This window comes from Quercus suber, unplaced genomic scaffold (assembly GCF_002906115.3).
Source record: "Quercus suber isolate HL8 unplaced genomic scaffold, Cork oak 2.0 scaffold_55, whole genome shotgun sequence".
Lineage (NCBI taxonomy): Eukaryota > Viridiplantae > Streptophyta > Magnoliopsida > Fagales > Fagaceae > Quercus > Quercus suber.
In genome coordinates, this window is record NW_027069520.1 from 1025269 (window position 1) to 1037834 (window position 12566).

Consider the following 12566-nt stretch of genomic DNA (forward strand, 5'->3'; position numbering starts at 1 on the left):
TAGTTGTGATTTGTGGATCATCTTTTACTTGATTGCTCAGTAGCTTTCGATTTGTGGTCCTTTGTTTTCTTTGCATTTGGGGTACATTGGATGATGTACAAGGTGTTGGATGCCCTCTTTTGCTGGAAATGGATATATGGAAGGCATTGTAGTAGTGCTGTGGGTTGTGGTTCCTCATTATCTTATGTTATGTGGGTAGTGTGGAGGGAGTGGACTAATTGCACCTTTGAGAGAATTGGGAGATTAGTAATTCAAGTCAAATCTGTCTTTTTATGTTCTTTATGTGAATGATAAACCATGATAGGGGGTTTCTTGGCATTCATTAGCTGGTTCAATGGACCATTTGAGTCTTCGATTGTAAATTTTAGGAAGGCTGTTTTTTATTGCTTCTTCCTTTATTTTCTTTCAATAATTTGCTTATAAATATATATTGTGCCTTATGGTAAGATTATGATTTCTTTGCTGAATTTAAGTTTTGAGCATGCTTATGGTATGTGTGTTTACATTCATTTGATTTGCTTATGTTTGGGTATCTTTGCTAGTAATATCTGTGATGTTGATTTTTCCTTTCTATTTTTGTTGGGTAAATTACATAATAAATTGTAGGGCTTAGAACCCATGACTAGACCCTCGTGTGTGTCATCTGATTTAGAGATCATTAGCATATTGGTGACATTATGATTTTGCGATCAGAAAAAAACATATGATACGTAAGAGTATTTTACTAAATGGACCAAACTTATTGTTAATCAATCTGATTGCATATGTTTTTTATTTTTATATTTTTGGCTGAATATAAGTTTTCGACCTATTCACCTCATGCTTGGGTTATGTTTAATTATAATTAGCAAGCTATTATAATTATTATTATCTAAATTCTTACCTTTAAAAATTTATGTTTGTTAGTTGTTGAGTGTGTTTTTTTGGGGATCAACCAGTCCAAAAAAAAAAAAAATTGGGGATAAAATTGCCTACCATTCACCTTTCCCCCACAAAAGTGGGAATTTGTGCATTAGGTACAATCTTATTAGTTGTTGAATGTCCCCCCCCTCTCTCTCTCTCTCTCTCTTATTGAGTTGTTTAAATGCTAAAGTTGTCCATTCCTTCAGATCAACCGTATGTGCATATCCATGGAACTGGTAACTGCTGTTCTTGGAGATCATGGACAGCGTCCCCGAGAAGATTATGGTAAGAGAGTTTTTTTTTCCCTTTGTTCAGCAAATAACTCTTTTATTTTAGATATTGCATAAAATCAAAGCTATAAATCCTTGAAATTTTTATGCATATTGCATATAACGCATGGGCTAATTATTTTCAAAACTTTAAGCTCAAGAAAAAGCTGAGTTTAAGGATAATAGCCGTGTAAAATTATCCAAATGTGATGAACCTTAAGACTGAGTATGTGATTTTAATTAATGGGTTGAGTCATTGTCTACTTGATGCTTAAGACTTTAGGTCTTCATACCATACAGGAGAGATCAGAAAAAACAGTTTCAGACCTAAACTCTTTTTCTTTAAGACTATTTTGGACCAGGTGTTAGGTTTTCGTTCTTTTATTTCAGTTCATGGTTTATTGGACTTTTGTACTTTATGCGCTTGATTGTATTTTGTCCCGGATGTATACTTCCAGTATACTCAGGCGACACTTCCTTTCTTTATCTTAATATATTTCTTATTACTTATCAAAAAATAAAAAGTATAGGTCAAGCCATCATTAGTGTGATTGCTAAGGTCATGATTCATTTGGTCATATATTTTGAAATTTTCTTTAATTTAGGTAGTATGCCAGTCGTTCCCTGAGCTCACATGCTTTATGTATTGTTTCAATGAAGGCTGGACTAATTGCAAAGTATCTTTAGGAGTTGCAAACATTAAGTTTTTGGGATAGCCTCCTTATTCTTGAGATAAATGTCAAAAGAACAACTGCCTGAAAGAAGTGAAAGTATGCTTCAAATTTAGAGAATTGTTTGGTCACCTTCAACTTCATTGTAGTATAAATGTTAAAACATTTAAATGGCATATAATTCGTGTACTGTACTCAGGATTTCAAACACTCCTAGGTTTGGTTACAAAGGTTTAGGCTATGTCCTGAGGATGAAACTGTCCTGGTGCCCTCCTTCTGCACCTCACTTACGAAAACATTTTTTTTTTTCCTTATAAATTTCTTTTCTCAACATCAATGCATGTTTCTCAATTGGTGTTTCTTTTGTCAATATTATTATGTCATGATGAATCTATCTCATTGTTCATTGACGTCAACATTATTCTTTAATGCTTCACAATTTTTGTGCTTTCTTGTTTGGGCAGTGGTAGTGACAGCAATCACAGAATTGGGCAACGGAAAGCCAAAATTCTACTCTACTCCTGAAATAATTGCTTTTTGTAGAAATTGGCGCCTACCAACAAATCATGTGTGGTTGTTCTCGACAAGGTGATGATCTAAGGATCCCAATTACTTAGCATAGTATGAAGAGTGCTTTGAATTAGGCTCTCTCTCTCCCTCCTCTTTTGCTCTCTCTCATTCCACATACACACACGTGCATAAATACATATATGTACTCAAAAGCATGGCTTGTGGTTCTCTGATCATGCTAACTTTGTGAGTCAGATACTATGCTGTCATTAAGGCTATATTGGGCATCATTAGATGATAATGGACCCTCTTGTGTTTTAGACACTTTGAATCTGTTGAATATGTAACTAATCATGAGTTGATAGTTGAGTATTTTAGTATTCTACAACTGTCCCCATGATCCTTTGTATTTTTGTTTATTAATATTTATACACATACACACACACACACACACAAATTTTTTTTTTTAAAAACAGACAGAATGAGAAGCATCAAGCACATAAAAAACCAGATATCTGTATGATACTATCGTCCTGAAGGTCTAGGTGTCAATCTGCATGGCTTTAGGTGAAGAATTTTAATAATCTATCACCCTGACTTCTTTTTTGGACAACTCTCTTAAAATTTGGTTGTAACTTCTAGAGGAGCCTCTTGTATAATTACCATGTACTTAGGTCATTCTACTTTTTTCTTCAATAAACATAGTATATCTAGTTGCTATAATACACACGCACACACACAGAAGATTGTATGTATCAGTCATTCTGCTTTTGTCCTCCATTAAAATTATTACTTAGTATTTCCAGTTGTCAACATGTGTGTTTGTTTGTATGTGTGTATAATCAAGTCATTCTGCTTTTGTTTTCCTCTCTTCTATGAACTTTTACTTGCTATGTGTAGTTGCCAATATGTGTGTCTGTTTCTTGATATTAGCTTAAATTATGTTCGGTATTCTTTCCTTATATAAAAAGTGATGGGTTTTTATTTATTTATTTATCTTACAGTAAATAATAATTTTATTAAAAGAGTAGAATGATTCAGTAGACAGTGACCATACTTGAACAACTCCTAAACTAAGAAAGCAGTGAAAGTTTCATTTTCATCTCTCATAAGAATTATCCAGTTGAAATTTTCTAGACTAAGGAAAACTATAGTTTTATTGCTTCTGATTGATATTTTTGTAACTGAAGGAAGTCAGTGACTTCATTTTTTGCTGCCTATGATGCCCTCTGTGAAGAAGGAACTGCAACACCTGTATGTAAGGCTCTTGATGAAGTTGCAGATATATCTATACCAGGTAATGTTTTTAAGTGCAATGTGCTTCTATTGTTTAGCTTGGGATTTTTTGGGGCCTCATTTGGTTCTCTTTTAACAAAAAATTGTTAGTTTAAACGTCTATTGGAAAACAATTTCAAATCATGCTTGCTGGGAATGATGACCACTCTTTTCTGCCTCAACTGCTTAATTTAAGCAAGAAGCTCTGCAACTTAAGAGGAGGGAAAAAAAAAAAAAAAATCTCTTGAAACTTAAATGAAAAAATGGATAGTTCACATTGCCTCTTGCCATAACATCCTTACCATTAATGCTGCTGCCCCACCTTTTTGTATCCCCAGCAATATGCTATTTCCATGCTTGTATTAGGCTTATTTACTTTTCTTGTTGGAGCCATAGGAATTCTTTTTAATCAATTCAATCAAGAAGGAATGGATTTGGATATATATTCCAAAGACGCCCTTGGTATTGGATATGGTGTCTTAGTCCATTGTGTGGTTGTCATATTAAGTAGATTATCATTTTTTATTCTGGTGTGTTTGATTCTTGACTTGGAATGATTTGTTATGTAATCTTTTCTTTCTCATAAAAAAATTGGGTGTTAGCCAAAGTTAAAAATGTGGCTCTTTTTAAGTGAGCTATTAGTGAGACTAGAGCGTGTTAACTCTGCTTTAACTTAATATGCAGGTTCAAAAGATCATATAAAGGTTCAGGGTGAAATTTTAGAAGGTCTTGTGGCTCGTATTGTAAGTCAAGAGAGCTCAAAACACATGGAGAAAGTTTTAAAAGAATCTCCTCTGCCGCCAACTGAGGGAGGTATGAGTTTTGTTTTTGGTATTGGTTACCTTAGCTAGGAAATTCTTTGGTTCTATGTTTATTTTTCATTGTTAATTGCTTACCCTCAAAATTTATCCATGTTAGCCAGTGTGTGTTACAGGGACCCCCTCATTCACCTTTTGATAAGGTGTTTTTCCCCAGGGACGGTATATATTCTCGTAGTGAAGTGATAGGTTATGTTGAGACTGGTGCACATGGAATAAAATTATAATTTCTGCTTTGTAGAACCAGTATGTTAGTCCAAATATAATGAGTAAAAACTGAATTTATCAGAAGCAGATATTATTACACTCCTGGAACTTTGCGGAGTTGTCTTGTTACTTATAATGAATTACATGCTTTATTGGTGGTGGAACTGCCCTCTTCATGTAGAGATAACGTGAGGGCTACTATCAAACTGATGAAATAGGTAACATATTTATTAATGGATCTAAAGAATGGATCCAACAAATGCTAATGCTTTGAGGAATTTTTAGGATTAATAAAAAATGCAGATGAAAAAAGAAAATTTATGAGAAAGAAAAGAATCAACCACTTCGTCTGTCTCTAATATAATGTAACAGCAGCACTTTTTTTTTTTTTTTTTTAAATAATTAAAAAATTCATTCAAACAAAATAGAAGATACATTATACATGTCATATCCCACATTGGAAATCACAATCTCAAGTTTTAGCTACTTAGAATTCTAAGAAAGAGCAAGAGGGGATATTTTTAATACAACCACTGGAACATACAAACATCTTAGCATGAATTTTTTGATGACATGGTTGGAATGTCAAAACCATCAAATATTCTGCTATTTTGCTCACACCAAATAGTCCACGTGATACACAATGGAGCTACAACCCAAGCTCTAGAGATGCTATGATGATGAAATCTCCCTTGCCAACAGCCTAGCATCTAAACCACAATTTTTAGCATAATTGCAAGCAACCAAATATCTCTTGCTGCTGTGCAATGAAGTAGAAGGTGGTCAATGGACTCCCCTCTATGCAATATCAATTGATAATCAATATATTGTGCTTTTGAAGATGATCTACTATTAACATTTTTTATCCAATGCTACTGCCTTGGGCAACAATTTTTTTTTTTTTTTTTTTTTCGAGGCCCCTTAACAGAGGTATGCTTTTATTTTTTTTTTTGGGGGGGGGGGTTGGAGGGATAGCGTGGGCGGGGGATTGGTAAGTCACACAGGCACCTTGTGGGTCTTAAACTTATGATCTCTCACCTTCCATCCCATTATTATGGGAGGAGGAAGTACCAGTTGAGCTATAACTCCCTTGTTAACAAAGATATGCTTCTCCTAGAACACTATATAGAACCCTTCAAGACTCCATAGTTAGAATGGATGTCAAACTTTTCTACTTTGGGAGGTTTCCTAGTTAATCAATCCTCCCATTGTCCAGAAGGGAAATTAGAATATAATATGTCACAGAAATTATCCATGGACTCCAACTCCCAATCTTGGGGTGATTGGCTGAACTGATTCCAGTTAGAATAAACATTCTTGTTTATTCCTTCTGAAATAGTTTAGGGAAGACATCTTCCATACAAGAGTCCCAATGCCATACAATGTGACAAAAACGAATTTGTGTAACAGAAAATCTTACAGAGCTATTAAAAGTATCCCAGTCTTCTCTATGCACTTCCAAAGACTAACTCCGTGCAAACCCTTGACTTCCTTTGTTGTCTAACCCTTCAAGATTCACCATATTTTTGTACTAATAATACACCATATTTAGAATGGGAATTTTAAAGAGGGACAATTAAAAACATGTACAATGTGAAGGTACTATGCTCTTAGTAAGCTCAATCCTCTCTCCTTTGAGAGATATAGCTTCTTCCACCCTGCAGGTTTTCGTTCCATTCATTCTGTTATAATAATTGAGCCTTGAATATGGACCCCAGTGGCAATCCAAAAAAGGTCATAGGCAAATATCTTGTAAATTATATAATTATATTTGCTTTATGTACTGGAAGGAGTCTTTATGNATGGGGATCCCTCTATGTAAATCTACGTTGCTTGCACTACGTAATTCCTTTTAAATCATTGGATAGCTGAATTGGTTTTTGCATTGCTGAATCTTTTCATTGGAGCAGTTGATTATATAGCCTGTAGAATTAAACTGCAAATCTGGAATTATTGTACAATTATTGTTTAATTAATACAATTACTCTTACTTATCACAAAAATGGCTGAATTGCTTTTTACCCCATTGAAGTTTACTTTCTTGACCAATGAAAATGCTAGTTAAAAGTTAAAACTGAAATTGAGTCTTGATCATCAGGTAATACCTGATTTTGCTTTGTATTTCAGCTGGCCTTGATTTGGGACCAAGCCTTAGGGAAATTTGTGCTGCAAACAGGACAGATGAAAAGCAGGTACCATGGAGTTCCTGTAATTTGAAGTATCGTATTTGAATGTGGCAATGATACTTGATATTGATAAAGTGGATGATTAAGAATTCATATCAGTTATGTGTATTTTTTTTTCTCTCTCTCTCTCTTTAAAATTTTACTGCAGCAAATAAAAGCACTTCTTCAGAGTGTTGGCACTTCCTTTTGCCCTGACCGTTCAGATTGGTTCGGGGATGAAGAAGCTGGCGCCACCCATTCAAGAAATGCGGATAAATCTGTTCTTTCAAAATTTTTACAATCTCATCCTGCTGATTATTCAACCACCAAATTGCAGGTCCTGCTACAATCCATTTTTGCTATCTTCTAAAATGTTAATTTTCATCAAATTTACTTTTATAATGGGATGATTCTGAAATTGCCTGCTTAGATAGTTTTGGGCACCGGTGCTTGCCAATTTTTTTACTGCTTTATTTTATAGCTGATATAGCTTCTTATCTTTTATTGCTATTTTTCATATATTTTCTGTCAAATCACAAAATTTTGCATTCCCTTTGGACAGTAGTGATGGTTTTTTCATTGCATCACAGTTTGCAAACTATGTTTTCTTTTTTTGTTAACATCAACTAATGTTGCATTTCTCATGTTTGATGTGGATATTGTGGAGAGAGAATGCAATTGGCGTGTTTTTGAGGATGGTGAGCACATGGGACCCATGTGCTCGATTTATTTAGTACGTCTTTGCTTGATTGGTCCTGTGCATGGAAGTTCACTAGTTGCATTTCATTGCTGAAGATTATTGATTATTTGTAATTCTTTTTGCTTCTTTGTGTTCATCTTGTACATGGAGTGATATTTTTTTTATAAAAGCATCAATACTTAGAAAAAAATGCTGTAAATGCTGTTTGGGTGACTTAGCCTTCATTTGTCGCTTATTGATGTTACTAGTTTTCAATTGAACTAGGAAATGATGCGCTTGATGAGAGAAAAACGTTTCCCTGCTGCATTTAAATGTTACCATAACTTTCACAAAGTCAATTCCATATCAAGTGACAACCTTTTCTACAAAATGGTCATTCACGTCCACAGTGATTCTGCCTTTCGGCGATACCAAAAAGAGATGAGGTTTTGTTTGAACTTACACTTGAATCTTTTTCTTCAATGTAAAACTTGGATTTACTTATCAAAAAAAAAAAAAAAAATTTAATACTTGGATTAGGTTATTTCGTATTATTTTATGTTATGCACTCCCCAACTTAAAAATATTTGGTATATTTCAGGCTCAAGCCAGGATTGTGGCCATTATATCGAGGTAAGCATCTTTTATGCTTTGCATAACAATCTCGATCTATTTATTACTTTAAACCTTCTGATAATTCTCCTTCTTGTCCTAGATTATGTAGTAAGATTATTTTGTTAGGTACTTGTGGTAATGTAAGAGTCATATATATTTTTCTTTTCAGCTGTGCATGCTGGGGCTTATAATAAATTTTCTGAGGCAATGTTATTTATGTTCCTCATAGAAAAAATAATGTAAACATGGATCTGTGGAAGGAACCAAATAAACTCCAAAAAATAAACTCCAATCAATCTTAAAACATTGAAGGTATGGCAGACTGGCTACAAATGAGTGATGTATAGAAGAGTTTCTACTGTTTAGGAAATCCTTTGAAATTTATCATGGACTGAGAATTGGTACAGTGAAGTAGGAAAAAAGATAGTATTTGACACATTCTCTTTGTTTAACAGCCATCTTAAGTTCCTGGTGATTTTCAAATTGTTTAATCAGTTGATGTAAGGTTTTTCCCATTAGTATGGAATCATATGTCATGACCATGCAATTTCATATTCATAGACACAACATAAACATAGAATTGTGCCATAATGCCTCAGATCAGTACTGGCAAAGAAAATGGATAGGCATCTCCAATTCATCTACTGATCAGATTTTATTCTTTCTTTCTCCTACTTTTAAGTTTGGGACTTCAATTATTTCGAAGAGGATTTTGAGCAACAACAGCCTGATATAGCCCTTGTATGTTGTTATACCCATTTAGACTAGTGCCTGTTTGGCATTGCTGCAGGAAGTAGAGTTTTAGCTATAGAGCTTTTGTAGTAGAGCTTTTGCTGTATAAAGCTTTACTTGAAATTTTTTTTAACCTTTTGAGTGCTTTTCCAATTATAGTGAATGGCGTTTTAAAATTTTGGATCTATAAAGCATAAACAGTAAATTGTAGAGCCTTTTCCTAGAAGCTTCAAATTCTAGCTTTAGCCTTAAAGCTAGTTAGCTTTATGGACCCATACCAAATTTTTAAGGAACCCCCTTAATGCTCTTTTAACTGAAATTGCCAAAAGTTGGCAATTTAAGCTAAAGGAGCTTTAACCCCCTTAAAGCACTTTTTGAACCCTTCAAGAGCAAAACCGGACAGGTCCTTAGTCTATAGAATCTGTGTTAGGGGTATGGGGTGTGTGTTTGTTATCTACTAATGAGGAATAAATCAGTGCGTATATAGAGATGCTAAGACAACATATGGTAAGCTCATGTTCAAGCATCTTTCTAAATAAATGATAAAAATTTAACATGTTATTTTATACTATCCAGTCTACTGCGAGGTTTCAATCTGTTGCTCATATTTCATATTTACCCAGGTTTCTTTGTTGATATTAATTTATTCAAGGCAAACAAGGAGAGAGCTGCCGAAATTGCCAAAAGCAATACTATGGTAGAAAATGGTAGCAGTAGCACATTGGGAAAAGATGCATTAGCTGATGAAGATGCAAATTTAATGATCAAATTGAAATTTCTTACTTATAAGGTATCTTTTCTAGTTTTCTTATGCAATCTCGATGTATATATAATCATGCTCTAGATGTTTAATGAATATGTATGTAAAAACAAAATTGTGATAGGATAGTCCTGTATTCTTCTTATCTATAAATTATTATTATTTTTTGCTAAAATATTGTTGTCGTCCCTAAAGTTTGCATGGGTTTTGTTTTTTTTCTTTAAACTTTAAAAAGTTCGTTTTTCTTCCCTAAACTGTGTAAAGAGCTTTTCCCAATAGTTTAGGGGTGAAAATATGGGTGAAAATAGGGATGAAAAAAAGAACTTTTTTAATAGTAGGGATGAAATATATATATATATATATATATTTAAAGTTTAAGTACAAAAAGTGAAACATTTTTAATAGTTTAGGGATGAAAAACAAAATTCATGCATACTTTAGGACGCAAACATTATTTTAGCTTTTTTTGGATAATTTAATAGTTAAATTGGGGGAGGGGGGATTTGAACCCTAAATGTTTTTGTTGAAAACATTAGGAAGTGTCGATTGAACTACAAGGCTCTTGGATTTATATATATATATAGATATTTAGGTTATGAAAACTTTTAGCCCTCGTTTGGGAAGGAGAGAATGAAACGGAATGGAAAGGAATGAAAAGAATAATTTTAGAATATTATTTCCTTCTCTTGTTTGGGAGTTTTAATGGAGAAAATGAAAAATCTATTCTCTTGTTTGAGAGTTTAAATAGGAGGGAATAGAACGGGTAGGAGGGAACAATCTTTCCTCTCTATTACCTTAAAACCTCAAATTTTCATTCCTCTTGAAATTGGGAGGAATGAGAGGGAATAGAATTAGATTTAATGAATTTTTTACTAAAGCTCCCAAAATACCTCTATATATTCAACATTTTATTTTAAAATAGGGGTTTAATAGTAATATTGTCATAAAATGAATCCATTTTATTTCTTCTATGTTATTCTCGACATTTTATTTTAGAATAGAGGTTTAATAGTAATATTGTCATAAAATGAATCAATTATATTTCTTTTATGTTACTCTCAAACAAGATTACTAACATTCCATTCATTTTTATTCTTTTCCATTCCTTTATTTTGCCTATGAAATATTTGGGGATGCCGTTGGGGACTTCTTTTAAGACAGCTTCAATTTGGAATCCTATTTTAGAGAAAATGGAGAGGAAGTTATCTAAGTGGAAGCGTCTCTATTTATCTAAGGGTGGTAGGCTCATGTTACTTGAGAGTACTCTCTCAAGCCTCCCAATGTACTATTTATCTCTTTTTACTATTCCTAAATTTGTGGCTGCTAGATTGGAAAGTATTCAGAGGAATTTTCTTTGGGGGTCTTTTGAGGGGAGTTTCAGATATCCTTTGATGGCTTGGGAAAATGTGTGTTTACCTGTCGAGATAGGTGGTTTGGGGATAAGAAGTGTGGTGTCTTTTAATCAAGCTTTATAAGGGAAATGATTGTGGAGATATGGTCATGAAGTTTCCCATCTTTGGCAGCGAGTTATCTCCACAAAATATGGTGAGGGTCAAGGGGGATGGTGTACTAAAGTGTGTAGGAGGACTCATGGGTGTGGATTATGGAGAAGCATTTATGGAGGGTGGGAGAGCTTCTCTAAGCATCTGTCTTTTGTAGTGGGTGAAGGCTCTCGTATCCGCTTTTGGCATGATAGGTGGATTGGTGATAATACTCTTAAAGATTGCTATCCTGAGCTTTATGTGTGTTCAGCGGTCAAGGATGCTTGTATCTCTGAGGTTTTGTGGATTCTAGAAGGGGGTACTGTTAGAGTATGGGATTTAAGGTTTTATAAAAATTTTAAAGATTGGGAGCTATTTACATCTTATTCTCTTTTCCAGCTTATCCAAACTCATATTCCTTGGGGTGATAGGAGTGATACTCTTGGCTGGCGGCTAAAAGGTGATGGTAAGTTTGACATCTGGTCTTATTACCATGCAATTTGGGGTGCTTCGAATTCTTTGTTTCCTCGGAAGGGTGTTTGGAAACCAAAGATTCCTAGGCGAGTGGCTTCTTTTTGTGGACAGTTGCACATGGTCGGATCCTCACTTTGGATAATCTAATACTTAGGGGTTGCTCGTTGGCTACTTGGTGTTGTATGTGTTGTTGTGATGGGGAGTCGATAGACCACCTTCTTCTTCATTGTCCTGTTATTCATTTCCTTTGGACTTTTATGCTTCAAGCTTTTGGTATTCATTGGGTTATGCCAGGTTCAGTGGCGGGTTTGTTATCTTGTTGGCATCAGTGGCTTGGGAATCATAATTCGGACATTTGGAATTTGGTTCTAGGGTGCTTGATGTGGATTGTGTGGTTGGAACGAAATTGTCGTTCCTTTGAGGATAATGAGAAGATGTTGGATGAGTTAAAAGTTTTATGCCAACGTAGTCTTTTGGAGTGGTCTCGTTGTTGGGGTTTTACTGATTGTTCTTCTCTCTTTGAGTTTATGCCTTCCCTTAGCTTAGTTTCCTGATTACTCTTTTTTTTTGTGCTGTTTGTTCTGTTTTGTCTTGTTGTTTGTCATCGTGAACAACTTGAACTTTTTCTTATTTTCTCATTAATAATAGTTTTCTGATTACCTATAAAAAAAAAAAGATTACTTAATTTTATTCCATTCCTTTTTTTTCCCTTGCTTAAATGCATTCCATCCATTCATTTCCATTCTTTTATTCCCTTATGATCATTTCATTCCGTTCTCTTATAAACTCCCAAATGAAGACTATTGAAAATATAAAAGGGGAAACTACCAAGTAGTAGTACATGAGGGAAGCTACAAGGATCATCACATTTCACATAAATCTAAAAACTCCTCCAGAGAGGACTTTAAGTGACTACTTAAAGTAGTCATCCAATCATATAGAGAATGAAGTAAAGAACAGTTTTAATCAGAGAATGCTCAACCTCTTCAAAAGTGTGCTGGTTCCTT

The 12566-nt window shown here is 34.2% G+C and overlaps 1 protein-coding gene across 1 annotated transcript in view; it reads left to right on the forward strand.

Moving 5' to 3' along the window:
* LOC112038976 (tRNA ligase 1) overlaps nucleotides 1-12566 on the forward strand; it is a 41593-nt gene that overhangs the window by 5193 nt on the left and 23834 nt on the right. Inside the window, exons 6-14 of the mRNA XM_065772207.1 lie at nucleotides 1110-1188; nucleotides 2308-2431; nucleotides 3544-3650; nucleotides 4313-4441; nucleotides 6781-6845; nucleotides 6988-7155; nucleotides 7783-7943; nucleotides 8099-8130; nucleotides 9468-9634. Of these exons, the coding sequence (XP_065628279.1) occupies nucleotides 1110-1188; nucleotides 2308-2431; nucleotides 3544-3650; nucleotides 4313-4441; nucleotides 6781-6845; nucleotides 6988-7155; nucleotides 7783-7943; nucleotides 8099-8130; nucleotides 9468-9634 (1032 nt within the window). The remainder of the gene's footprint in view (nucleotides 1-1109; nucleotides 1189-2307; nucleotides 2432-3543; nucleotides 3651-4312; nucleotides 4442-6780; nucleotides 6846-6987; nucleotides 7156-7782; nucleotides 7944-8098; nucleotides 8131-9467; nucleotides 9635-12566) is intronic.